We start from the raw sequence: 27,563 nt of genomic DNA, 5'->3' as shown, positions 1-27,563 counted from the left end.
TATCATGTGTTGATTTACATTCAATCTCCATAGTTCTTTTTTTCTGGATGCAGGTGGCATTTTCTATCTAAAGTCTATTGGGATTGCCCTGAATCACTGAGAAGAACCAAGCCTTTCATAGTTGATTATCGCATAATCTTGCTGTTACTGTATACAACGTATTCCTGATTCTACTCGTTTGCTCAGCATCAGTTCATGAAAACTCTTCCAGGCCTTTCTGTAATCAGCTTGTTCATTTTTTATAGAACAATAATATTCCATTACCTTCATATACCACTTGTTCAGCCATTCCCCAACTGATGGCATCTACTCATTTACCAATTCTTTGCTATCACAAAAAGAGCTGCTACAAACATTTTTGCACAAGTGGGTCCTTTTCCTTCCTTTATGATTTCCTTGGGATACAGACCCAGTAATGGTGCTGATGGGCCCAAGAATCCCCTTGTATTGAAGTAGAAAACACATACCGGACATTTGGAAGCCCCTAGTCAGAAGAGATTAAATTCTGTTCAACAACTGAATGCCTACTATGTGCCAAGTGCTGTGCTACGTAGTGGGGGCAAAATGGATCTGGTTTTTTAAAGCAGCTTACATCTCTGCTGGGGAGAAACAATATGTATACATAGATACAAGATAAATGGTAACTAACTATAATTTGGGAAGTGACAAGAGCACAGATAATTGGGGAGATTGGGAAAGTCTTCCTGGAGGAAGAAGCATCTGCCCTGTGGTTAGAAGGAAACAGGGGACTCTACAAGGCAAAGATGAGGAAGAAGGGTTTTCCAAACTCAGGAGATGAGCTGTGCAACTTCTGGTGTGAGCTAAGAGACTGTAGAAATGCTTGAAAATCACCTCTGAAGGCTTCCCCCTTCTCAATAAGCACACATGTGTTGTAGCTGGGTGTATTTCTGTACACTGGCACTTAGAGGTAAGATGGGGAGGAGCTGGTGTTTAGGTTGCTGGATTGTGGTGGAATAAGTGAGATTTGATGAAAAAGGGGAGAAAACCTAAGATTCAAAGAACAGTGGATGTATCATGATGGACCATCTAGTCCAACTCTGTCATTTTATTAAAGATCTCTCTTGCTCTCATCATTTTATTAAAAATCTCTTTCTCTTTTCTTTTTCTTTCTCTCTCTTTTTTCTTTTCTTTCTCTCTCCCTTTCTTTCTTTCTTTCTACTGAGGCAATTGGGGTTAAGTGACTTGCCCAGGGTCACATAGCTTGGGAGTGTTAAGTGTCTGAGGCCAGATTTGAACTTCGGTCCTCTTGACTTCAAGCTGGTGCTCTATCTACTATACCATCTAGCTGCCCCAAACCCTGCCATTTTACAGGAAAATCTTGGGGAAACTGAGATCTAAAGTCTTGTTGTTTCAGGCCCTCTGTGATCCCATTTGGAGTTTTCTTGGCAGTGATACTGGAGTGATCTGCCATTTCCTTCTCCGGCTCATTTTACAGATGAGGAAACTGAGGCAAACAGGAATTGCCCAGCGTCACACAGCTTGGATTGGAACCCAGATCTTCCTGATTCCAGACCCAATGCTCTATGCACTTTAGCGTCCCAGCATCCCCTGGTGCCCACCCAACTGTTCTAGCTGTCCAAAGCCACACACACACTAAAAAGCTGAAGTGAAATCACAAAGAAACAAAGTATCTCTCATGGCTACAATGTATCAGGCACTGCACAAGCACTCGGCAGGGATTCTCTCCTGGGAGAATACTGGAGTACTTGTTGCTTGTCTATACTACAGGGGAGATGCCCATTCCCAGGTTGATCTCAGCAGTCCCTCCAACCTTTCTGACTTCAATCTCTGCTCTACCATTTATTAGCTGCCACTCACCACCTCCGAGTTGTGATGCTTTCCCTGTGAAACGAAAAAAAGCAGTACAGGGACGAGAAAAGATCACTCAGCAATACTGGGCAGGGTCAGTAAGTGCCGGAGGAATTACAAGGAGAGAGAGACTATCAGATGACTGATTTCCCAACATTCCCTCCCCCACTACCACACAGCACTTTTGTAAATGATGTCACCGAGCTCCATAGCTCTGGGGATGGTCACGGGATGATGAGTAACAGCCGGGATTCAAGCCTTTTAACTCCAGATAAGGAGCAGGTTTTCTCTATACCATGCTAAAGATAAGTGAGAATTGACTGTATATCCTAGGATGGACTGGCAGCTGAGAGGAGATGTATGTTCATGTCCAACTCTTCTTGCACTCCTTTGGGGCTTTTGTGGCAGAAACACTGTGTGATTTGCCATTTTCTTCCCTGAGGAGTGAGGTCAACAAGGTAAAGTAATTACCCAGGATTACACAGCTAGTAATTTTCTTTTTTTTTTTTTTTTTTTTTTTGGGGGGGGGGGGGAGGAAGGGCAACTGGGTTTAAGTGACTTGCCCAGGGTCACATAGCTGGGAAGTGTTAACTATCTGAGGCTGGATTTGAACTCAAGTCCAGCTGCAGGAGCTAGTCATTTTCTGTGGTTGAATTTGAACTCTGGAAGAGGAGGCTTCCCCAGGCAAATCAAGGGCTTTGTCCACTCCGCCATCTAGTGGTCAGAGAGGGAATATGGAGAGAACCAACCAACCTCCCACATCTAACTTGATCTAGAGATGGACAGGGGTTCTGCCCATGACAAGGAAAGGCGGCTTCTGGGAGAAATGGGCTTGAAATTGATCCTTACAAGAGGGGTCGGTTCCATGGAGAAGGCAGAGAGAATGGCTTGTGAGGCCATTTCATAAAATTGCAAAGTAGGAAAGAGTGAAAGGGGGATGAGGTAGACTAGCTTGTCTTAAAATGGAAGGTTGGTCTAAGGGAACAGTGGGAGACCCCCAGATAAACCATAACCTCCTTGAGAGCAGGTATAAAGCTTTTTAAAATCTAAGTATCCCCGGTACCTAACACAATCCCTAGCTCATAATAAGCACTTAATAAATTCTTGTTTAATTGATTGATTTTTTTTAAATTCTTAACACAGGGCTGGGCACATCGCATGTGCTGAGTATATTATTGGTTGAGATGGTTCAGTCCCTTTTCACAATAGCAAGACAACCCCAGAAAGAAGCAGGAGGCAGCTTGGGCTGCACAAGGTACCCCCACCTCAAGGACCACCTCCCTTGGGACTTTGATAAAGACAGACCAACTCCTTGGACTCAAGAGCTATGGAAATAGCATTACTTCCGGATCATCAGTCTTGCTTCCAGTTGCCAAAACAACCTGGCAGTTTGCTTCCACCTGGGGAAGTTAACTGGTAGTTGAGGAGACAGCTAACTCCATTTGCTGCTATCTACAATCAAGTAAGTCAATAAGCATATAATAACTTATGTAGTGCTTGCCATGTGCCCAGATCTGTGCTAAGAACTGGGGATACAAAGAAAGGTAAAAGAAAAAGAAGTTCCCAGGACTTCACATTCTGAGGATTAGGGCTGGGGGGACAATAACAACTTGCAAATAACTATGTAGGAAAAAGATAAAGATCCGGTAAATTGGAGATTATCAATGGAAGGTACTAGAATTAAGAGGAGTTGGGAAACACCAGAGGGTTGGCAAACAGGCCTAGCTGAAGCAGCAGTACCCTACTGAGGACATCGAAGCAATGCCATCATATGGATCACCATCTCTTCTCGGGGAGAGAACTCCAGGCAGAACCCAAGAACCTTGAGAACAGCACTGCTTCCAGACAGCTGGGCTCCCATTCATCATTAAGGAGAGAAGGGCCCCACTTCTTCCACCACTCCCACCAATTACTGACCAACCACCAGATGTTGACCAGGACAGGTGAGCCTCAGAGCCCTGGCAGAGGCAGCACCACCTAAACCAGCAGCTCTGCTTCAACCTTCAGCTTGGGGAATAAGCCCAACGGGGATGCGTCCCGGCTTCTCTTCCAGCCATGGCCACAGCTCCTGAAGACCCGTTAAAAAAGTTCTGGCCTTCAGAGACATTAGCATCTTCAAGTCCACATTAGAAATGGATGACTGGATCTGTGCAAATGACATAGAAGATGAGGCAATGCCATCTGCTATACTGCTGCATGCTCAAGGCCCTCAGGCCTTTCCATCCTGCTAGATGCGGGTTTTCCCATTAAAATAATATCAATAGTCAGTATTTGATGTAGCTGAGGTAGACACTAGATAAAGGTAAGCCCCAAATGTTAGGGTTTGGTCATGTGAAGAATTCACAAGGCCTTTCTCTTTGGCAAAAGGTAGGTTTAAGGGAAGAGGTTGGGACAGACGGGATGGGATATAATAGACACCTGGAATAATAAATATGAAAGAGTAGGAGAGCATATAAAAGACAAGCTCTTTAGTGGAACTCACAATTATCCAGGAGAAAAGAATACCCCGTGAAGTTGGGGCATATCTTGTAGCAATTACATGCTAAATCCTTAAAGGGACTTAGCACCCCAGAAGAGTTAGCTATAAAGAGAAGTAGGTTTCAGAAGTAGAGTATATATAGGAGGGATGCCACATGGCATGGGGAAGGGACAGTGTCCAGGCTGACTGACCCAGAGGGCACTAGCAAAACCATGGCCCATAAACTGTTTTAAAAGGAAAATTAAGTCTCAGGGATTAGCCATAACTTGGATTTCTGATTGGATTACCTTCTGAGGATGGGATCACAGAACTAAACTGATCTTGATTATCAGAATCTTCTTCCTGCCTGTCACAGGGACTAATTTGTATATCAATGTTTTAGTTTCTCTCTGCCTACCACACCTGTTCAGGATCTCATCAGTATTTACATAGCAATTTAAAATGTGCAAAATGCTTTACAATTATGCTTTCATTTGGTCCTCACAAAAACTCTGGGACATATTGGCCCCATATTACAGATGACTTAAAATAGTCGTCCACGTGGACTTGTCCACGTTTACAAAGCTGATCGTTATTTGGATGGGTTTTGAATCTAGGTCTTTCCGATTCCAGGTCCATCAAGTTTCCTAAGAAAAGGGATTCTATTACTTTAATTTTTTTAAAAAAATATTTCATTAAATATTCTCAAATTACATTTAAAAGTTTTTAACATTCATTTTTAAAATTGTGAGGTCGAAATTTTCTACCTCCCTTCCCTCCACCACCCTTGAGAAGGCAAACAATATATATTTTTTCAATTTACACCCCCAAAGCGCAGGGCTTTGAACATAATCAACATTTCCTAAATGCTTTTTTCCCCCTTCAACTAAGTGCAAAGTGGAAAGAGCCTCTGATCTTGGCAGAAAGAGCAGAAATCAAATTCAGCTTCAGACACTTACTAGATGCATGATCCCGGGCAATGCATTTCAGCTGACTGCCTCAGTTTCCCCATCTGTAAAATAGGGATGATACAGTAATAACATGATACTACCTACCTCCCCCGGTTGTGATGAGAAGCAAATGAAACACTATTTGCACGCTATAAATGCTAGCTAGGATTCTTCATTTTTCATTTACAGGGGATGAACAATATATGTTCATTCAGCAAACAGAAATCCCAAGGTCAGGGCATAGGGTCCCCAAAGCTACGCCTCCACTGGAACAGTCCCATCTCCTCCTCTCTCCCTCCTCTTCCGTCTTTATTTCTTCCCTCCTCCTTCCTCCTTCTTATTCTTCCTCGTCTTCCTTACTTTCTCTCCTCCTCCTACCTGTCGCCTCTTAAAAAGTCTCCTGGGCTGGTTAAGTACAAAATATATTTCCCATAGTGCCCTGCGACCAGACTGGTGACGTAACACTCGGCTCTAGGGAAATCCAGACGTGTTGGAAGCCGGGCGACGATGGCCGACCCGCGAGGTGACCTAAAGGCTCGGAGAGGCGGGGGTGGAGAGAAAGGGAGGGAGGGAGGGAGTGGGCACTCGGTGGGGAAAGCCTCTCGCTCGGCTTGAGAGTCCTCGGGGTGGGGGGTGGGGCTAGGGATTGGGGAAGGTAGGGCCGGGCGCGGGGAAGGGCTGGAGCCGATCTCCGGGGAAGGAGGTGCAAGACTGGCGTCCCGGTCCCGGGCTCCGGGGGTGTTTGGGGTTTAGAGCTGGATGGACCTTATAGAGAATCCGGCCGCCTCATAGCACACGTGAGGAAACTGAGGCGCAGGGAGGCGGGGCGTCTCTCTCGGTCCCACTCCGCAAGGGTGAAAGCAGCACTGGATAGCATTTAATAAGGTTTGCGAAGAGCGTTAGCAATATTCGGTCGTTCTGACCTCCCAGCGGCCTTGGGAAGCAGGGGCCATCTTCATTTCCCATTTACAGAGAAGGAAACTGAGCTGGGCAGCTGGGAAGCTGTCACTGCCTGGGTAGGATCTGGGTCTGTGTTGGAGCGCGATCACCCGCTAAGCTAAAGTTTGGGGAGTGAGCAAGATCTAAAGCTCTGCCAATGCACTTCCCCTCTCCCTGCCTCAGTGTCCCTCTGTAAAATGGGGATCATACCTGGCAAGCTCCCAAGGCTGTAAAACACGTTGCAACCTTAAATCACTGTTATTAAGCGCTGACTGATGTGCTAGAGACACCAGTTGATGACCAGCACCAAAAGTGGGGTTCAAGTCATGTGAAGAATTCATAATGGCCATTCTCTCTGGCAAAAGGTAGATTTAGGGGGAGGAGTTACAAAATGATGGAATACAATAGTCACAGGGAATGGTATATATGAAATTGAATTGGGAAAGCATATGAAAGACAAGTTCCTCATGGAACTCACAATTACCCAGTGGACAGGGAGCACCCCATGAGACATGGGACATGTCCTTAGCTGGCAGGCTAAATCCTGAAAGGGACTTGGCCCCTTAAAGATTAGCTAGCTGTAAGGAGAAATGGGGTAGAAGTGGGGGGGGAGGGCTACTGGATGGCATGGGGGAAAGGAGAAAGATACCCGGAGGCGGAGGGCCAGGATAGACTGACCCAACTGAGAGCAGCAGCCATGGGATGGCCCATAAGTAGATTTGAGAGGGAAAATTTTAATCTCAGGGATGCAACTGGGATTTCGGACAGGATATGGCAAGGTGAGACTGCTGGAGGTCCCTACGGAGGGGGGTATCAGAGGTCTAACATAACTTGGATTTCTGACTGGACCACCTCCCTAGATGATGGGAACATGAAACTAAACAGATCTCCATCAGTGCCTTTGTCTGCCTCAGGGATCAGTTTTTATCAATTTCTCTACTAACCAACACCCAACTTCCAAGAGCTCATCCCAGCTATATGCTAGGAGCTGGGCATGGTCACTGCTGTCCAGTTTCCCCCTCGATTCCATTTGAGGTTCTCATAAGCAAGGATACCGAAGCAGTTGACTATTCCCTTCTTAAGCTCATTTTATAACTTCTTGTTTGCTTTTCCTTTTTGAAAAGGGAACTGATGCCATGATGTGCAAGTGAAGTAGATTCAACTGAGGGGGGCTGGGCAAGGTCACCAGCCTCACTGTCCCCTCCAAAGTCATCTGGGGTCAGTGAGCAGATAGAGATCAGGACTGGAGATGGCCCTGGATTCAGTGGGAGGCCTGGCCTTTTTAAAAGTCTTCTACAGGGCTCAGTTTGACTGCAATGTCACCCATTCTGTGCTTACAGCCAAGTAGCAATTGAGACAAAGAATCTTCTCTTTCACCTAGTCCAAAAAAACCTAAATAAATGGATGAATCTGGCGGGGGAAGATCCTCAGGGTATGTTTAATCTGAGACAATCAGGACCCAAACAATGACTCTATGGGATTTGGCCTGGGAACTATGTATGGGTGGCTAATTCCTGAGAATCCAGTTTTGATTTAAGGTGTGGTCCTCTAGAGATTAATCTGATTAATGTGATGCAAATCAGATTAAGTGCTTCAGAGTCACACAATGAAGCCAAAATTTGAAGCCAGATTGTAGAGGACCACAGATATTGGGGAACTCTGAGAAAAGTATACTTGATGCAAAGATATTTACACACTGAGCTAACAGTGTGATTAATGAGATGGTGGTTCTCTAGTCCACACACAGTGTGCTGTAATGATGTAATCATACTGAGGTATTTAAGGACTGAGAGGACTGGAAATAGACACACTCCATCTTTGACCATCTTCCTGGTGGCTCTCCTGCCTCCTTCACTCCTGCACTAAGACCAAGACTGGCCCCGAGATCCTCCAGAGAATAGTCTGGACATTATACCAGATGAATCTTCCTGATTCCAGCACTGGCACTCTATATCTGCTGCACCACTCAATGGTCCAAGTGCTGGAGATACAATTAATAAAAAGCCAGCCCCTGCCCTCAAGGAGCTTACAACCTACGGGAAGGAAAGCACACATACAAGGAGGAGGGAAAGATTGTGTTGGGGGAAGAGGAGAGAACTTGTTTTGTGGAGTTGAAACCCAGCACTGGGAAGCTTTTCATTAATATAGATATTAATACAGTAAACATTTCTTAAGTGCCTACTATGTGTCAGATGCTGAGATACAAAAGGAGGCAAAGGCAGTGTCCTCCAGGAGCTCACTAAGCCAGTGTGTTACAATCAGTCCTATGACTTTTGTTTGATTCTCTGGTCAGTCCTGGGGCTTGCTCCTTAGCAAGAGCACACTGACTATTTTCAAAGGAGGAAGCTGCAGCTCCTTCCTCTAAATGGACTGAAGCTGGGCCTCCCCTACTCCACTCCAGAGCCTGCCTCCTTCAGTAAACCCTGAAATGTTTGAATCCTGAGGAGGAAATCGGCCCTCGGTGCCACATTATGATGTGAAGGTGACTCAGATACTGGAGCCCCGCCAGCCTCCTGCAGGTGGTGTCCACTCTGCTTCCTGAGGCTTCATGTGGATCTGTAGAGAGAGGCCTTAGCCAGGATGCTGGCTCCGCATCTACAGGGGTGAAGCCCCTGTGGGCCAACTTGAACTCAAAAGAGAATACAGATAAGAGCCATGCTGAAGGGGCTTCATCAGGCTTCTTCACCAAGGGGATGGGATCCCAGAAGCATCTGGGTCTCTGAGGGGGATGTTGAATTGGAAGAAATGCCTTCCACCAGGGCAATTTATATTACAAATTTATAATTTGTAATCTTAGAGCTGAAATGTTCAGTGAATTCCTCAAGTTCTAACAGTATGCCTTAAAGGTGGGACTTGAACTCAAGTACTCCTGCCCTTTTTCCTATTGACAGTACAGTCTCAAATATTCAATAGTATCTTCAGAAACTATTTGTTAAAGTAGTTATTAATGGGAAGGATCCTGCACTGAGGGAAGAGATAAAACCATAAGCTCTCAAAAACTGGAAAGGCCTTTTAAGGATCATCTGTTTAAAATCGGGTTCTGCTAGCATATGGTCCCTACAAACAAAGAAATTATAGTCTAGTAGGGGCAAGATGACACTTGTAACTCTTAATACACAGTAAGTGTGAGATTCTGGGGGAAATGTGATTTATATACTGGAAGAAATCAAGGTTGACTTCTTGGAAGAAACCCATTGAATTGGGATTAAAAAGTCAGATTGGAATTTAAGATGGGGGAGGGGTACACAGTGAGGGAAACTTTAAGAGGAAGAGATCCCATCCTGATATGCAGGGGTCATTCTTGGTCTTAAAAGCTCCATAATGGCAGATAAAGTCTGAGCAACAGCCCATGCGTGAGAACCGAATGAACAAAGCCTTTGGCCCAAGCACCAAGTCTGTAAAGGGGAGGAGTGGGAGATAAGATCATAAGGATAAACTAAGGCTTGGGTGTCTGGAGCCTCAACTTCTAGGCTGAATTGAACAGACTAGGTGAGCTGTGGGACAAAGTCAGGTGGTGAGAGCAGTCTACAAGGAAGATTTTTTTCAGCCCTAAAAATATGGGATATCCATAGTGCCCCTCAAAGGCAATTAGCCAGCCTCTACTTAATTACATCAGGAAACAAGGAGCTCCCTACCTCATGAGAGTGTCTGTTAATGGAGACAAGTCATTTGAAAAGACAGAGTTCTTTGTGATGAGATCTTTTAAAGTATCATTAGGACGACGAGGGGACAGCTCCGTGGTACAGGAAGTAGGCCTGCAGTCAGGGAGGCCTGAGTTCAAATCTTCCTTGGACACTTACTAGACTCTGGGCAAGTCATCTAATCCCTCTTTGCCTCAGTTGCCTCATCTGTAAAATGAGCTGGATTAGGAAATGGCAGACCACTCCACTATCTTTTCCAAAAAAGCCCCAAAATAGGGTCATGAAGAGTCATAAACAACTAAACCACAGTAAGAGAGATTAGAAAAAGTGACATACTAACCAAAGATTGGGAGGCTGGACCTGTGATATCCAATGGGTAAGGGCACTCTAGAATGAGGAAACTCCTCTACCAATGCAGGAGGCAGCTTCTCTTCAACCTTAAAGAGTCTGTGCAGTTGCCCCAGGAGCCCGAAGTCAGGAGTTGTTGCCAGAGGCAGAACTCGAGTCCAGAGCTTCCTGACTTGACTCTCACAAAGAAAAAGATAATGTGTAAAAAAAAAAAAAATCCTGGGGCACACACACACACACCCCATCATGCTCAATACCAGAGTCATGAATTCTTCATATATGATTCCAGAATCAAGGGTCTTCTCCATTCTCTGCCTTCTGTGGGTGGGCAGGGTCTGCCTTTTGGAATTGGTGGGACAACAACATACATGATCTTGGGAACAACCAGGTTATGATCATCATGGAATATATTAGAGTGAGGGGGCCTTTCAGACTGTGCAGTCCAACTACCTTTTTTTAAGAGAAGGAATCTGAAGCCTAAGGTCTCATGATTTAGAATCTAAGGGATCAACGTGCTTTGCTTGAGGGGCTGGGAAGAATTTTTGCCAGAGCTGTATTCAAATCTGGACTCCTTCCACTGTGTGGTATGGCTGAAATGACAGAGAGGACAATGAGGGCTGAGGGAGGAGTTGTCAGCAAGCACAGTTTTGTGACCCCTTCTGCTGTTATTGATTGGACAGCTGCACACCTGTCCCATCCATGGGACACTGGGGAGACTGCTGAGGAAGACGGGAACAATCTCCTTCTCTGAGGAGACCTTATGCTCCAAAGCGCATCACTGGTTCACTGCCCATATGGCTTCAACCACAGGGCATGGAAATAAATCAAGGCTCCTTCACCTGAGCTCTGTGAACTTTTTGGAAAAAGATCCTTTGATAACTGTTTCAACATAATTTGTTTCCTCTGTAATCCTGTGTGTTTCATGCCATTAAAAACATTCTGAGGAAGGGTCCTTGGGCTTCTGCAGATTGCCAAAGAGATCCAAGCCCCCCAAAGGATAAAAATATGTTTTAAACAATTCGAGTGCCTTCTCCTCCCTCTGCTGAGAGCCAGTGAAAGCAGCTGCACGTTGTGCTGGGCCTGACCCGTGAAAGGCCAGGTCCTTCCTAACCTGACTTCTTTCCATGAAGCTCCAAAGGCTGGGCTGACCCTCTGCTCCTTCCTGCAGTGTTCCTGCTGTCCTGCCCTGTTCAGCATTATGCTTGGGGGAAGTTGGGCTTTTCCAGCGAAGTGGCCCAATTGTTGGCAAGCAGTGACCCGCTGGTCCAAATTCAAGAGGACAAGCCATATGCAGAGGTGAGGAAGGCCCTATCTGATATATAAGCTATGCCCAGGAGTATGAGAAGCCCTGTATCCATTAGCCCCTCTTGGTTACCCACTCCTCTTTGGCAGGTGATAGAAAGAAGTCCAGCCCACCCAGGGCTTACAGATTGACAGAAATATATGTGGTTTTTTTTTCTGCCAGCAGAAAGGAAATGAAACACAGAGGATAATCATTCTTTTTTCTCTTAAAACTCATAGTTGGGGCAGCTAGGTGGTGCAGCCCTAAAGTCAGGAAGAGCTGAGTTCAAATCTGGTCTCAGACACTTAACACTTCCCAGCTGTGTGACCCTGGGCAAGTCACTGAACCCCAAATTGCCTCAGTAAAACAAACTCTCATACTAGTTATTGATTCCCTCTATTTCGAGGCTTAACTTGGACAGGGAAAATTGCACAGGAGGGAAAAGGAGAGTGGACAGAACAGTCAAAAAAGACCCATCTCTTAATAAAAATCCATCATATCTTTGTCATGTCTAACATTTGACATCAATCTAGGCACCTGTATAGTCAGCAGAAATAGTCAAAAGTGGGTTCCAGAGAAGTTAAATGATATGCTCAGGGTGATGCCTCCAGGAGGGAGCACCAAGGTCCCCAGACCTTTTAACCCCATGCTGTGGTTGCCTGCCTGATAGATCAAACTCTATTCTCCTGATACAGTCCAGGACGACTCCAATCTACAGACATTTGGGAGTTGATGAGCTTGGTTTGGGATGGGCATAGTCATGGTTTGTGATTGCAATTAAGATAAACTAAAGTACAACATTCTGTTTATTGGTAAGGCTAGCAATTACCCATAAAAGGGCACTCAATGCCTCAAGCAATCTAAAGACCATGAATTAGGGCTTCATATGCTTTCATATAGTTTTGCGAAGAACAGGAGGGCTACTTAGTATCATAAATGATGGAATACAGGGCTAGCAACAACCAGTCCTTCCATCTTTTTGCTAGGAAAAGCTCACTGCTGTATTGTCCACCTGCATGGCTAGTCACTGAGGTATCAATCCAGGCTTGCTTGAAGGATAGCCAGTTTTATTGCAGAGAGAATGAATATTCTGGCACCCACCTGCTTTTTGCAATGCATGTTAGCAAGATCATAGATCTCCCTTAATTGTACATGGGCAGTAAAATGTGTGGACATAATAAGTCTTTGAATTATGATTTATGGGACCACTGAATTTTAAACTAACTCAGAGAAGGAAAAGTGAACATCTGGACACATGAACTTGCAAATTTAATTCGGGGACAAAGAAACATGGCTCAAGCAGTATTAAAAAAAAAATGAATTAAAAGGGGTTGTGTTATTGACTTGATCCTCTCCACAGTAAATCATCATCACTTTCCTTGTTGTATTAATGATTATCTTCTGTTTAGCTATGGATGGGAACCCACCCCCGTGGGAACGCTAAGATTCCTGATATTCATATCTTGGAGAAAGATTTGGGGGAGTGGATCAACAACCATTTGTTTTGTTTGGGGGACACCGTCAAAGAAAGCTACAAAGATCTGCCTTTCCTCTTCAAAGTGTTGTCTGTCAATAAGGCTCTTTCCATCCAGGCACATCCCAATAAGGTAGGAGATAAGCACAAGGGCCAGCAACAATGGGGAAAAGAGGAAGATTTTCTTCAGGATGTCCCGACAGCAGCCTTATGGCCCTAATGACCTCACTTTCCGAGTTCAACCCAAAACTCAATCTAGTGTTACATGACAGCTCATGTTCAAATTCTCTGGGGCTTGATTTTGGCTAGTAGGCTACCAAGGGCTATGTAGCTGCCCTGCTCTTGCTGTTCTCCTTACATAGCCTAGACCTGTTCCAAAAGACCTGAAAGAATGGAAGGGACCCTTTATGGAGAGATGCAGCTAGGGTTGAAAGACATGATTAGTGGGGGGACTAGAATCAGAACTCGGGTATCCTGATGAGGCCAGGAGATCCTCTGAGAGTCAAATCCTGGGTCCCCATGTCATCCTCAAGTCTCTCCATGTGTGGATGTAGCCACACATAGAAGCTTAGATCCCAGCTGAGGTGGGATGTGGGGATTAACAGATGGCTTCTAGGCCAGGCCCCTGGCTGGTCCCTGCTGAGCCAGACTTGTAACTAAAGCCAAACAATCCAAGAATGCTGAGCAGAGTAGACTGGGGCAAACTGGCTTGCCCCTATTGTTCGGCACCAGCTGTTTGCATAAGGGTAGGCAGGTCACAGCGGGAAGGGGGGAGCAGAGGTCCAGGAATGCCTCCAAGGGACAGTTGAGGCCCTTTGGGCCAACTTTTGGGAGTTGGCCAGCGGTCCTAAAGTTTACAGTTCTATCTCCCTGACTCCCTTATAGGAACTGGCAATGAGGCTTCATATGCAGGCTCCTGAACACTACCCGGACATAAACCATAAGCCAGAGATGGCCATCGCCCTCACTCCTTTCCAGGCCTTATGTGGCTTCCGGCCTATCCCGGAGATCCTGGGATTTCTTCAAAGTAAGGCTAGGCTAGGTCACAGACCAGGGTGGAGGGGAGAGGAGGGGGGCAGGCCTGGAACTATGGAAGAAAAGGGGACGACTGGGAACCTGAGTAGCAGCCATCTTAAGGACTTCTAAAAAAGTTGGAAGTCCCGTTCAGATGGGATGTATTAGATACAAATATTAGGTTCTAAAGCTTCAGCATGTCTCTCAAACGCTATAAGGAGCCCCAGGATGGATGGTCCTGAGGAGGGGGGCTAGGAAATAAAGTCCCCAAGCTGGTCAGCGGCGTGTCCTCTGCCTGGTTTGTGCCAGCGGTCCCAGGACCGTGGGAATGTAGAGGTCTTCTCCCTGCCCCTTCTAGGGCAGGTGGAAGGAGGCCTGACCCCCTGTCTCCTCTTCCTGTAGAAGTGCCAGAGTTCCGATCGCTGATTGACAATGAGGCAATAAAAGAGATGGAGCTGAGCATCGGCCAGACCATAAATGAAATCTCTTCTTCCCTTCGGGACTGCTTCTCCCAAATGATGAACAGTGACAAGAAGCACTTTCAGCAACAGCTCAGCAACCTGGTGAAGCGCATCTCTCAGGAAGGTAGCACGGCTTTGCTAACAGGCGGGCTCTGTCTGCGCCTTGGGCCAGCCAATTCCATGTCTCTGCATTGTCCCGGGGACAACTGGGATGCTCCAATTTTCCTAATGGGGGGCACTGAGTGAAACCAACTTTGAGGTGGGCGCTGGCTTGTTGCTATTTCATTTTCAACAAGAGCTGCAGCTTAACTGTACTTAACAAGACAGAACTTTTAAGGTAGCATTTAATTGGTAGTAGTGTTCTGCATGGACTAGGTGACTCCTAAGATACTCAGGCCTGATTTGTCCCCATCTCTGATCCACTTTATCACTTCTTATGAGGAAAGAACAGAGAGTCTGGTGCTCCATAGGAACCCATCAAGCCTTGGAGCCTCTTGTGCTCAGCTCTTTAAGAGGACTAAGCTGTTTCTTCCCTTAGGGAGCTCAGACATACTGAATGAGAGACTAGCACCAGGCAGGTGAGAACCACATACTTAGTCGGCATCCAGAGCTCACCTCTTGGGCCTCTCCTTGCCGGCACAACACATCTTCCTCATGCTATTCTCTTATCCCTTAGGTCTAGGGAAATCCTGTGTTTAAGCCTCCCCCACCAAGTCCTCCCTGACTCCCCTCGCCCACAGGGATAGCTTATTCTTGTCCTGTTTGACCGTTCATAAAACCTAGCGCCTCATTTGGATTTCAGCTCTGTGAAGCTGGAGTAGTGCCAGTATTTCCATTTGACAGAGGAGGAAATCAGGGCTGCAGACCACCCAGATTAAAGGGGCCCCCTTGCTTCTGCATTTCTTCCCATCTAGTGGCAGAAGGAAAAGATGTGAGCGGCAGTAACGGGGAGCTCCTCTTGAAGCTTCACGAGGAGTATCCTGGTGACATTGGCTGCTTTGTCATCTACTTCCTGAACCTGGTGGTGCTACAGCCAGGGGAGGCCATCTTCCTGGGGGCCAATGAGCCCCATGCCTACCTAAGTGGAGGTGAGTGGGCGGGCCTCTGGGCTGGCTTCCTGTTCCACAGGGTCTCGGCAGGAGAGCCATATGCTTAAATATGATGCAGTGAGGAGGGCTGGAGAGAAATGTGCAGGTGCTTTATCGTGCTGTCAAACTTCCTAGGGGCCATATGTTGACCTAAAAACCACGTTTAACTATGAGGCTTATATTTCATTTTGTTAAACATTTCAGTTATATTTTAATCTGGCACTGGCCTGTGGCCCCCAAGTTTGATAATTCTTCCTAAAATAAAGCTGGGCAATGGAGGGATAAAGGGCCTATTAGTGAACACTTCCCTTGAGTAATTCTCATGGGGGGGGGGGGGGGGGAAGGGGAAGGGCTGCCTTCTTCAAGGATAGGGGGCTTGGATGTGTCAGGGATAGCTAGTGGTTTGAAAATGGGGTGCCGCCTGTCAATAAAAAGTTGTAATTATTAAAAAAAAAAAGATGGGGTGCTGTGGCAAGAGCTCGATGGTCGGGGAATCTCTGTCTTCTGGCTCCTAGGGAGAGAATGCTAGGGGAGAGGGGAAAATGAGGCAGACTCACCAGTGTGTCCACCTTTCCTAGACTGTGTGGAGTGTATGGCATGCTCAGACAATACAGTGCGGGCCGGTCTGACACCCAAGTTCATTGATGTGAAAACCCTGTGTGACATGCTCAACTACACTCCAGCCCCAAGCAGTTCAAAACTCTTTCATCCTGTGCCTGATGAAATCGACCCTTATATCTCCATCTATAATCCACCTGTAGCTGAATTCCTCGTTTTACACATCAAGGTAAGCTGGAGGACCCTGGCCCTTCTGGTACCCCCAGGTCAGACACTGGCTGCCCTCGTGCATGAAGTTATCTTATTAAAACTCGTTATGACCCTCAGGCGGTGCTCCTCTGATCTGGGTCAAGGCCCCGATCCCATCTTGGTTCCACATGCTTCTCTTCCCCTAGATTCCTGCCTCCGTCCATTTCTACATGGTTGCCAACATCGCGTCAGCCAGCATCCTCCTGGTGGTGAGGGGAAAAGCCAAGGGTAACACGGGGTCAGAAAACTTCCTCCAGCTGCAGCGCGGCACCGTGGTCTTCATCGCGGCCAAGGAGTCTCTCCATCTGGAAATCAGTCCGGAGGAAGACATGGTGATGTTCCGGGCCTGCTGTGTGCTCTAGCGCGCCTCGCCTTAGTAATCCCCGTGGTCTCCATCAGGCCTGTGATGTGTGTCTGAGCAGCTGCAAGAAAGTAGGCCCAAGCATCATGCCAGCGGTGTTCCTTACCTAGCTCCAGAAACCACCAGCACCTCCGCAGGAGTGGGGAAGGGACCTCTTCTATGGGGCGGGGGGCGGCCCTCTCTGGAGGGATGCAAGCACACGCTGACTGCCCCGCCAAGGTGCTGGACTGGGGGGAAGGGGGCGCTGTGCACCTGTAAGGTAACAGCGACCACGTAATGTGGCCTGGGGTGCTGCTGTGGGAGACCCTGGGCCTGCTGGGGCTGACACTCAGAACCGCAGCAGGGCCTTTCAGTCTGTAGGAGGCTCGCCCCCTGGGGCAGACCCGGGGGCTTTCTGCAGGATGGGGGCTGCCCCACAACCAGTCCCGACTCGCTGGCAGGCTTCCTCGCCCGACCCTCGGTAGAGCTCTCTGTTTCTAGCACACTTCCAACAAGCATCTGTTGACACCCTAGTTCCCTCTGGTGTTCCTGATTGTGTTATCTTGATTTTGACGTTAAGCGTCCACAGGAGGAACTTCTGTCAGTGCAGGTCAGCATCTCATGGAGCTGCCGAGGGACTAAGCTAGGCCAGCCGGGATCTGATGGGGGGGCTGGAATCTGGGTTTCCTGTAACGGGCTCCCCAGGGGCTTGTCTGAACTCTCAAAAGAAATGTCCCTGGGACCAGGGAGGTGCCTACCCTGTGGTGACTAAAATAACGGCCAGGGGGTGGCAGAATAGGGACATTCATTTCCAAGATGCCAGAACTGAGGCTTCAGTTTGACTTCAGACCTTTTGTGAGGTTCAACAAGCACTGGACGTCATGCTGGGCTCCCATGTTCCCTAGTCCCAGGCAGCTCAGAGGAGTGGCGGGTGGGTGGCAGGAGAATCCTGCAGCTGCCATTCACAGGGCCTAGGCTGAATCCAGCCATCTGAGGTGACACAGGAGAACTGGATAAGAGCTAGTTGGTAATGGTGGGGGGAATCAGGAATGGGTATAAGCAAAAAATCCCTAGCTTTGGGGGCCTGTGATGTCATGTCTTGATGACCTCAGGGCCCAGCAGACTTGTGTCCAATTTTGTCCTCTCCTCTGACTGGCCGGGTGACCAGGGCAAGACGCCAACTCTCAGCACTTCAGACAATGCCAGCTTGGAGAGAAAATTTCCTGTACCAATGAAAGCACACAGACCGGTTCCCTGCCAGCTGACCCCTCTACAAAAGGCTCTGGGCTAAGAGTGAATCAAAGTGCAGATGAGGTGCTATCACCCAGGGCCAGCACAGGCTGTCACTGCAGTGACAAGTGAGAAGCATGGCGGTGCCCAAAAGTCCTTGTTCCTTCAAGCAAGAACAGATCTCTAGGATGCAGAAGTCCAGATTTTTTCTCTCTCACCTGGGGGGCTCATGCTAGTAGCCCCCACAACATTGACACACACAGAGATCCTGTAGCATGAAGAAATTTATTGATATTATAAACTCTGCTCATGATAGAAAACTCTAAGCCATACACATCTCTGAATATACATACTTATGTACACCACATAAATCCGCCCCAAGATTGAGTAGCCAAAACAAACCTGTCCATTTTCTCAAGTGTACTGATTGTCACTTGCAGAGCACCAGAAGGTGAGTGACCTAAAGCAACCCTGTCACTAGTGGGCTTCAGCAGACTAGCTTCCAAGCAGCTTGGTGGCTCCAGACAGATGGCTTGTTGACCAGACTGTTCAGCAGCCAGCCACTCCCTTACAATTTCTACCCAGAGCCTTTACAGCATCAGTTATAGTGGAATCCTCCAGTGATCTGTGAGGCAGGATGGACATTAGTGCCAGAAACTTCAGAAGCTCTTTTCATGACAATGAGACAATCAAAAATAGCTGGGGTGGAAAGCCAAGGGCTAGAGAGCAGTGGGTCAGAACAGTACCCTAATTCTGGGCCTAGAAACAGCCTTGGACTCCAGGCTTTTCTGTCCTTTCATCCCATTGAGGGATTGACTATCTGAACCTCACTCAAGGCCTTCTGTTACCCCACAAAAAACTCCATAATGGAGAAAAAGTAACTGTGCTTTTAATGACCCCCCTGTCCTACATCCTTCCAATGCTTCTTTTCTTCCTACTCATCTGTTATCATTCTTTGCAAAAACACACACACACACACACACAATAAGCCATAAAACAACTTGGGAATACAGATGCACACACATCCTGTAAGTAGACAACTACAGTGAACAACTGCAGCAGTTGTTCTGCTCCAAAGGGGTCTGAGATGGAAACCAAAAGTAGGAAAAAAAAAAAAGTTTCTGTTTGTGTTTGGTTGTCTCTGAAATCCCTCTGCCTTTTTCTTGTCCAGTCTGGATCTAGCAGGCCCCACAGATCTCCTCTAGATTGAGAGGAGGGACACCAGATTAATGGAGTCCAGAGGTCCTGAAGCACCTCTGCAGCTGTCCTGATTCCCTTAACATCCCTCTTTATTCAGAACCAGGGGACCAAGCACCGACTTGCTACATGGAGTCCCCTAAAGAAAAGATTCTGTGAGGAAGATGACCCTAAGATGCCAGATAGCCAAGGGGAGTCTTAGACTGGTACATTCACAATCCCACACCAGCTCCCAACATGGCCCACACACTCCCTTCTTCCTAGAAACAGAGCTCTGTCTTAGACAAGACAAACTAACCAAAAAGAAAAATAAAAACCCAGGGGGAAGCTGAGCCCATCTGTTGAATCTAAACAGAATTCAAAGGTCAATCCCAAGGTCTTCTGTCTAAATGTTACACCTGGGTCCTCCACTCCTGAGTGAAAATGAAAACCTAAGAACATCTGTCGCTTTGGGCCTGCCTTGAGGGCTTGCAGAGCTCCACCAAGAAGGGAGTAGCAGAAGAGCAGGAGAGTCCAGCTTGAGGATAGTCAGCCTCTTTGGTCACTACTTCCCTGGTTTGTCCAACTCCTACTTTCTATTCCTTGGGCTAAAACATACATCAGACTTCTAACCCTTTCGGACAGCCCTCCTCAATCCAGGACTCCAGAGTTCTTAATAAAAATTACAAAAACTTCTGGTCTGTCTCCTCACCAAAGCTGGGGGCCAGCCCCCTCTCCCCCAATATCTGAATGCCATCCACCCAGGAAAAAGACTGGGGAGCTGGACAAGAATAAGGCCAAAAGCAAAAAACCAGAACCCAATAAATAAATAAATAAATAAATGCAGGTTGGGAGAGAGAGAAAAGCTAGCTATACAAAGCAGCCACAGCACCTAACTATGGGGTCTTGGCCAATCACAGCAGCTTCACAACTCCCAGGATTTTGGAAATTGGTCATTATAGCAGGCCACAGCCAACACTGCCAAAGCAGTGGGCTCATCCAGGCTTAGGGGAAGGGGAAAGCCCACCAGCAGCACCTACAGAGAAGGTACACATTTCACTTTGGCTTCCTTGGGCCTTGCCAAGGCCAGCAAAGCTTCCTTCTATCAGAATCCCAAGGGACCAAAATTCTCCTTAAAGACACCTTAGCTAAGGGCAGCTGCCTCAAACTCCTTTTCCTCACCTTACCATACAATATCCTGAATACACTACACTAGAAAGCAGATGCTCCTATAGAGAATGTCAAATCAACATCCATTGCACTCAAATGATAAGTAGGCTAATTTCAAGAGTTGATGACTTCTCTAAAACAAAACAAATTTTGTTACCCTTATTCTTAAGAAAAAATCCTGCATTTCCTTCCCTGTAAGAGGGAAGCATCTTCTGCCAAGATGACTGCTGCATCAGACAGAAGCTGTATGTAGCCCTCCTATCCAGTCCCATGGACTCCCCCCCTCCCTGAACTCTGTCCTCCAGAGCCTTTGGTCTGAAACATCGTGGTAGTTTCCTGCAAGTCACTGACCTTCCTAAATGATGAGTCTGGTGCTGATAGTCTGCCCTCCAGGGAAGTAGAGGACCAGAGTTAAGAGGTCCCAGGCTACTGTCCCTCTTGTGTTGTCCCCCCAGGCAGGCACTGCCTACTGGACAGTACAGGAGAATGCTTCCCCGAGGCAGCAGCAGCAGCAGGTGCAGGAGGAGGAGGCCATAGGCTTGGGAGGAATAAGATCCAGATCTTCATCATCCGGCATTTCATCCAGGTGATACCCATCTTGCAACAATTGCCGGTTCAGATCCTGATTCACCTGCTGAGGGAAGAGGAAGAGATGATTAGAAGCCTGGTAAGATTAAGTGCTGTGCAAAAGTAATTATGTCACATGCCCTCAGTGGTCAGCTGCTATTGGTAGATGGGCCTGCTATATCCTGGTTGACATCTCTGCCACACTGTTCTCCCCAGAGACCTGTGGTCTTGCTGTACATCGGACTTATTTGATTCCAAAGAGCAGAGAGCCTCCAAGAGCCACTGGGCAGGGGCACTCTCTGGGCATGATGAAAGGGAAATGACAAAGCCAGAGCCCCAACCCAACTCCCCTTATAGAAAATATCAGCTCCCTGGTTCTCTTGGCTTCTCTACCTAGGGTCAATTCTATTCAACTTGAAAAACCTGCCCTGGAAATCAAAGACAAAGCCAGAAGGGGCACATGTTTCCTGAGAAGTAGAGGCCAAAGCCAGTTCCTGTGGTTTCACTGGTACAGGGAATTCCCCAGTGAGCTGTCCAGAGTCACATGGGCAGTAGACATCAGCCCAGCTTCCAAAACATCCCTGATCCTGGGCAAGTCACTGGCTAACAAGATAGAAGATGCCAATCTGCCTTCAGAGATGAGTTCTTCTACTGATGGAATCGCCCCAATCAAACCCCAGCCTGAGACAGAGCTAAAGAAGGCCCCAAACAAGGGCCCTGGAGTACAGCTAGAGAGATCAGAATGAAGGGCAGAGGTCTGTGGGAACTGAAGAGACAAGACCTGAACTGGTGGGGAAAGTCAATGTCTGGAGGATGAGGCTGAATTAGCACATCAGCATTTCACCAAGGATATGGTGACCATAATCTTTCTGTTAATAACCAGCTAAGTGGCATAGTGAGAATGCTGGACTTGCAGCAAAAAGACCCAAGTTCAAGTGCAGCTTCAGTGCTCAATTGGCTCCCAAAGTGGCTCCTTGTCATTAGGAGCCATGTGCTCTACTACAGAACTAGGTCACTCCACAACGAGGAGCGGGCCTTACAAGGGAAGCAGCAGTGGGAGAGAAAGCAAGTACTCAAGTTCCTGATGGAGATGCTGCTGCTCTGGGGCCATGTCCCTCCCAGCCCCAGGAGCCCTTTACAATGGGAGAGCCCCAAGGGCAGTAGCTGAGATCCTAGCACCTGGCACACAGAAGGCACTTATTACATGCCTCCTCATTTGTTCCTTCTAGCAAACCTGTTAAGGAGGTATTATAGTGAGAAAACTAGGAGCTGGGTAGAGGCTACATGGCCCAGAAGAAGTAAACAGCAGAGCTGGAAGCTGAACCCACATCTCCTGGGTCCAAATTCAGTGTTCTTCCTGCTCAGACTCACTGAGGGTCCCCATCACCCATGCAAGAGTGGGTGCTGCAGGTCTCCTCATCCTTCAGTCCCTGCATAACAAGTATGCGCCCATTAACTGGCACTGTTCACTGTAGCAGAATCCCCAAGGCCCCCAGTCTCTTCCCTGAAGGCATGGGCAGTACTGGACACTGACAAAAAAGCACATTATATAACAATAAAGCACCTGGACCCCTCCCTGAAAATCTGCTGGCAGATGTCATTAAGGCAGAGAGCTCACCCCACTTCCAATATCATTTCACAAGACATACAGCAAGATTGTTCTTCTAGAAACCACATGCTAACAAACAAGAACTGCTAGGGAGTGACTCAATACCCCTTTTTTATCAACCTTCTCCAAAGGCACCCCAGACACCTGGCTGACATCTTGGGGAACAGAAGACTACATTCCAAAAAGGGACTCCAGACTAGGTTCTGAAAAAAAAACATGACCTCTCTAGAGCCCCATCAATGAAGCTTGTTGGGGTTTAGGGTCTGGGGAAGGGCGGATTACATACTGCTAGATGGGGACTGCGTACTTGCCTCTGCAGAGGAATAGCCTGATGAGTATCTGGATTCCAATTCTCCATCACTAGGAAAAGAGAAGATAATAATAAAATATAAGGATGAAATCTAACCCTCAATGACAACTACAACCAGATGGAGAGGAAGGATAAAGAGATCCTGGGCACAGGCCAACTAATTACTGAAGGACCTCCCAGATCAGTAAAGAGGTGATCGTGATTGTGCCATCCTTCCACCTTATATTAACCCAAACAGCTGTGTGACAGTCTTGGCCAAGGCCTACAGTTCAAACAAACAGAAGGATAGCTGAACTCCACAGAATGGCATGACCCATTAGTTCAGAAGCCAAGCCATTCTTGGCAGTTCCTATTCCCAGAAAAGAACCAGGAGGAATCTAGGTAAGTATTCACTGTCTCTTTTCCCAACTTCCTCCTGCTCTTTTCTAGAAAGAGGAAAAACTCACCTGTCTGAATCGAGAGACACCAGATTTTCATCTGCACTTTGGTTGAGGGCAGCATAACCCTTGTTAAACTTCACTGACCTGAGGGGACACAGGAATAAAGGGACAGAGGTAACAGGCTGGAATGAAGCAATGTCATCTTACATAAAAAGCCAAAGTCCATAACTGTGAAAGTGCAGAATTAATCCAATACCCTCGTTCTCCCCCCTCTGAGAAATGAACAACATATGAATGCACTGTGCTTGGGCAGTGTGTGGATGTAGTGGAGATTGTCCAAAAGATCAAAGATTCCCAGTTGCCTTAGCTGTCGGGCTGTTGGATTTATCCTCATTTTAGGGGTATAAACTCTTAAATCAGAGAATAAGTCAAAGGCACCTCAGAAGGCAGCATGTGGTCATCTAGCCTCTGCTTAAAGACGGCTAGCAACAGAACCTTCTAACTGTTGATGCAATACATTCATTTTTGTAACAGTTCTAATTGTTAAAATGTTAAATGTCAATCATTTATTTAGCCAGTGGACAAACATTGAAGCAGTATGCAACAATGCAAAGAGTAATAAAAGCTTGTGTTCTGGCGCCAGGTCTCACTGGATGACTGGGCAAGCTGGTTAACTTTTGTAGATCTTGGTTTCCTCCTTTGTAAAATAAAAGTCTGGATTATAAATCCTACAGCAGCCCTCTGACCTGTTTGATTTATTATCTTTGCTTTATTATTATTATTTTTTTACTACCTAACTTCTTGAAAGAGAAGTCAACCCTCACTGATTCCATTTTTCCACTACCCATGACTCACTCCTCAACTTGTAAACCAACTGCCTTCCATCCCTATCATTCGCTAAATCGGCTTTTTTGTGAAAGTCAAAAAGGACCTCCCCAAACCGAAATCCAATGGCCTATTTGCTCAAACTTTACCCTTCTGGCCCCCTTTTCAACATCTGACACTGGGGACCACCCTATCTTCTTGAATTCCTCCTCTGAGGTTTCTCTTCCACTTCTAGTCCCCAAGGCTGACCCTTTGGTCCTCTCTAGGTCCTCTCTCTTATAATCTCTCCTAGTTCCAAGTATTCATCTTTCACTTTCATCTCCACATATATAAATTCAGTCCTGACCTCTCTCCTAGGCACCACAGCTGCATTTCTCCCTACCACCCAAGCTCATTTTTTGGTGTCAGGGATCTTGAGATGAAATCCATGCTCTCAGTACAACCTGTGTGGCATTAGGCAAGTCACCAACCATCTCTCTAGGCTCCCTTTCCCTCATCCCTGCATCAGCTCAGCCGCTCTTGCTGACTTTCCCCCTTTGGGCAATACTGCCCTTCTCTCACAACCACAGGTTCTCTGCTGTCCCCCTCCAGGCTTCCTGCACCCAGCCACTATCTCCTGTCCACTCCATCTTAGCAGGATGTCCTCAGTGGCTGCCCTCATCTCACAAGCCCCAATCTGACCAGGGCAGACACCACTAGTGCCTCGGTTTGACAAGTGCAGACCACTGCTCATGTTCACAAGGCTTTGGGGCCTGCCCACTGCCTGCACAATCACTCCTGAACCCTGAAGCCTGTTTCCACTCTCACCTGGCAGCCTCATCTCACTCACCTGACTTTAGTGTGAGCCTGCTCAATGAGACATTCTCTGTCTAGGCCCCCACAGACATCATTTCCTATACCTAGAATGGTCTTTCTTGCTCTTCTCATTCTTAACAGTTCACAACCACTATTTTTTCCACAAAAACTCTCCATTATCCTCCCAAAGAGAAGTCATGGAATTATATATTTAAATCTAGAAAGAAGCTGGTCTCCCACCCACATTACAGATTAACTATGAATTATGATGACAACCTTGTTCATACTTCTCTAATTACACTTTATTTGCAAGTATTACTTTTTCATTTGATTTAGTGTAGAACTTTGCCATTAGTATCTCATTTAATTCTCACCACAGTATTTTATTGTGTACATTTTATTTTCCCACTAGATAAGAAGTTCTTTAATAACAAGGATAAAGTGATCTTTACCTTCAAATCTGCATTAGCTCATGCCGCAGGGTCTCTTTTTCATAGGTTCACAGAATATCAAATATTTATTAAATGCCTCTTACTGGAAACGATTTCTACTTTTCTTAACCTCCATCCCAACAAATACTTCCACTGTAACCAAAGAGAAGGGGAGGCTACAGAATCCAATTCCTTCCCCTCATTGCTGGCTTCTCTCTTACAGTAATATCACCTTGTATTTAAACTAAAGCTTTTCTTCACCTATATTACATCATCCCCCAAAGTAGAAAGCTGGGCATTACTTGAAACTCAGTGTCCTCAATTCCAGCCCCGTATCCTGAGGCCCAACTGCCTAAGGAATGCTAATGGCAGTCCCTGGAAATACTCTTGCACAGAAAAAGTGAAAAAACAGGAAGTTGGAAGGAACCTTTTCCCTGAAGAGTTGGGATGATGTGAAGAGGCTCCCATCACGCCTTTCCTCCGCAGGACAGCCTTTGCCAGATCTCGGTGCTTCTCTGGAAAATTAAGGAGCCCAAGTTAATAGGGTCACTTTTCATAAGGTTCTTACAGCTAAACAAGTGATCACTCAAAGACAAACTGAATGGCAGTTTTATATATTTATTATTATAATATTATATAATTATAATTTAGTCAGATCTGTGAACTGAATAAAATACAATCAAATTACTGTCTTTGATATAGCGCCCCTCATGTAGTGGAGGAGAAAGCCCTAATATCCCAGCATGGAGGCAGCCTCATAAAGAGCCCTCAGAAGGGCCAAGTATCCAGGCTTCTAGTGCCCCACCTTCCTCCCCCCACTGCCAAAGAGGGAGGCCAATCAGCACTCCTCTATATATGGTCACTAAGGGGAGGACCCCTTCTTCCTTCCCTTCCAGAGGATTCCTGATATTCACTGTGGTCTCTTGTGGCTTCCTATAGTTTCCTCTGCAAAGCTGCCTTTATTTATACATGAGAAAACAAGATTCAAGTGCAATACCATCATTCGGTCTTATATTAATCTGATAAGAGGGCAGGACTGCCAGAGGGCCTGGGCAGGTAGAGTTCTCCAGTAATCTGACTTTGGACTGTGGGGATGTAACTCAAGCTGGGCCAGAACCAAGCCTGAGACTGCATCGGGCCAGGGACCGCACAGTCTACAGAGGGCTGGACTAAGACCCAGGCCCTGGTTCCTGTCCCAGCTGTGGCTCCTACAAACAGGGCGGCCTTCTGAACTCACCTGAAAAATGAATGAGTTCAACTAGGAGACCCCTAAGCTGACTCCAAATCTATGATTGCAGGAACTGCGGTCCCCATGGACTCCTGCATAGGAACCAATCAAAACCCCGAATACTCACGCAACTTGGCCTGGATGGAAGGCATTCGGGTCATGATGTACGGTCCTCTTTTCTCTACTGCCTCTGGAGCCCAGTCTACCCGCTTGTAGCCACTCACCACCTGCGGGGGCAAGGGCAGCTTGCTGAAGGGCAACAAACAGCCTCCTGCCAGGTGGGAGCCTCCTACAGCAGCGCCCCTAAAGCAATGACACCCCCTGGAGTTCTCCAGGCATCTTCCTGAGGGGGAGAGACCCAGGGGTGTGGAGGTTGGGGAGGGAGGAGAATGGAGGAGAGACAGGGAGGAGGGATGGGGAGGAAGGGGGAAGAGAGGAGGAAGGGCAGGAGGGGAGGATGAGGAGAGAAAACTCGGGAATGGGAAGAGGGAGAGATGGGAAGGATGGAAGCCGAGGGGCGCTGGACCAGCTAAGGCAGGGCGACAGGACTGCAAGTGAGGGGAGTGTCCGAGGTTCCGAGATCGGGACACGTGGGCCCGGCCCGGCCAGTGCCCGCCCCCGGCCGTGCCCACCCCACTCACCGGCCGAAACCCTCAGGCCTCAGTTTCCCCCTCCGCCCTTCCCCCTCCCCGCAGCCCCTGGAGGGGTGGGGCCGGGCCCGCCCTCTCTCCCTCCCTCACCGCGCCGCCGGGAGCCCGGCCGGGCCGAGGTCGCGAGGCCTGGGCGGGGGCCCCGACTGTTGGCACTTCGCGGGTCTCGCGCGGCGGCCGCGAGGGCGGAGGGGGCGCGCGTGGCCCATGGGTCGCCATGGCCTGGGCGGGCTCCCCACGGGGCGGCCGCTCTTCGGGCCGAGCGAGGCAGCCGCAGCCGCAGCGGAACCGCCCTCCCACGTGACGGCGTCCTCGCTGCGTCACGGCGCCCGGCCCCTTTCTCCATCCTGGCCGGGCTCTCCTTTAGCAAGATGGCTGGGAGAAGTCTTTACCATCGCTAGCCTGCTCTCTATGGCTGGAGGACCAATTTCATCTCGGAGGTGAAAGTCCTATTGAAGAACAGAAATCGATTAGGAAGTTAGCGTAGACCTCGAATGCAGCCCTTAGCTAGCCTGGCCCTGCCAGAAATTACCAGAAATCTGTTAACAGTACCTGTTCCT

General features: G+C 47.5%; 2 protein-coding genes across 2 annotated transcripts; one reads left to right on the top strand and one right to left on the bottom strand.

Annotated features, from left to right (window-relative positions):
- Nucleotides 1-5,654: 5,654 nt before the first annotated feature.
- On the top strand, nucleotides 5,655-17,165 carry MPI (mannose phosphate isomerase). Its single transcript, XM_051982234.1, has 8 exons — nucleotides 5,655-5,761; nucleotides 11,335-11,462; nucleotides 12,858-13,055; nucleotides 13,808-13,949; nucleotides 14,339-14,521; nucleotides 15,312-15,485; nucleotides 16,064-16,272; nucleotides 16,439-17,165. The coding sequence occupies exons 1-8, from the start codon at nucleotides 5,746-5,748 to the stop codon at nucleotides 16,652-16,654; spliced, it is 1,266 nt and encodes a 421-aa protein (XP_051838194.1). The 5' UTR covers nucleotides 5,655-5,745; the 3' UTR covers nucleotides 16,655-17,165.
- Nucleotides 17,166-18,128: 963 nt separating this feature from the next.
- FAM219B (family with sequence similarity 219 member B) lies at nucleotides 18,129-27,341 on the bottom strand. The gene is made up of 6 exons (XM_051982236.1): nucleotides 27,094-27,341; nucleotides 26,481-26,580; nucleotides 25,553-25,640; nucleotides 23,141-23,218; nucleotides 22,696-22,744; nucleotides 18,129-20,842 (listed from the first exon to the last, which is right to left on the bottom strand). The coding sequence occupies exons 1-6, from the start codon at nucleotides 27,220-27,222 to the stop codon at nucleotides 20,675-20,677; spliced, it is 612 nt and encodes a 203-aa protein (XP_051838196.1). The 5' UTR covers nucleotides 27,223-27,341; the 3' UTR covers nucleotides 18,129-20,674.
- Between the last annotated feature and the right edge of the window lie 222 nt (nucleotides 27,342-27,563).

This window comes from Antechinus flavipes, chromosome 2 (assembly GCF_016432865.1).
Source record: "Antechinus flavipes isolate AdamAnt ecotype Samford, QLD, Australia chromosome 2, AdamAnt_v2, whole genome shotgun sequence".
NCBI lineage: Eukaryota > Metazoa > Chordata > Mammalia > Dasyuromorphia > Dasyuridae > Antechinus > Antechinus flavipes.
This window is presented reverse-complemented; position numbering and strand designations above follow the sequence as displayed.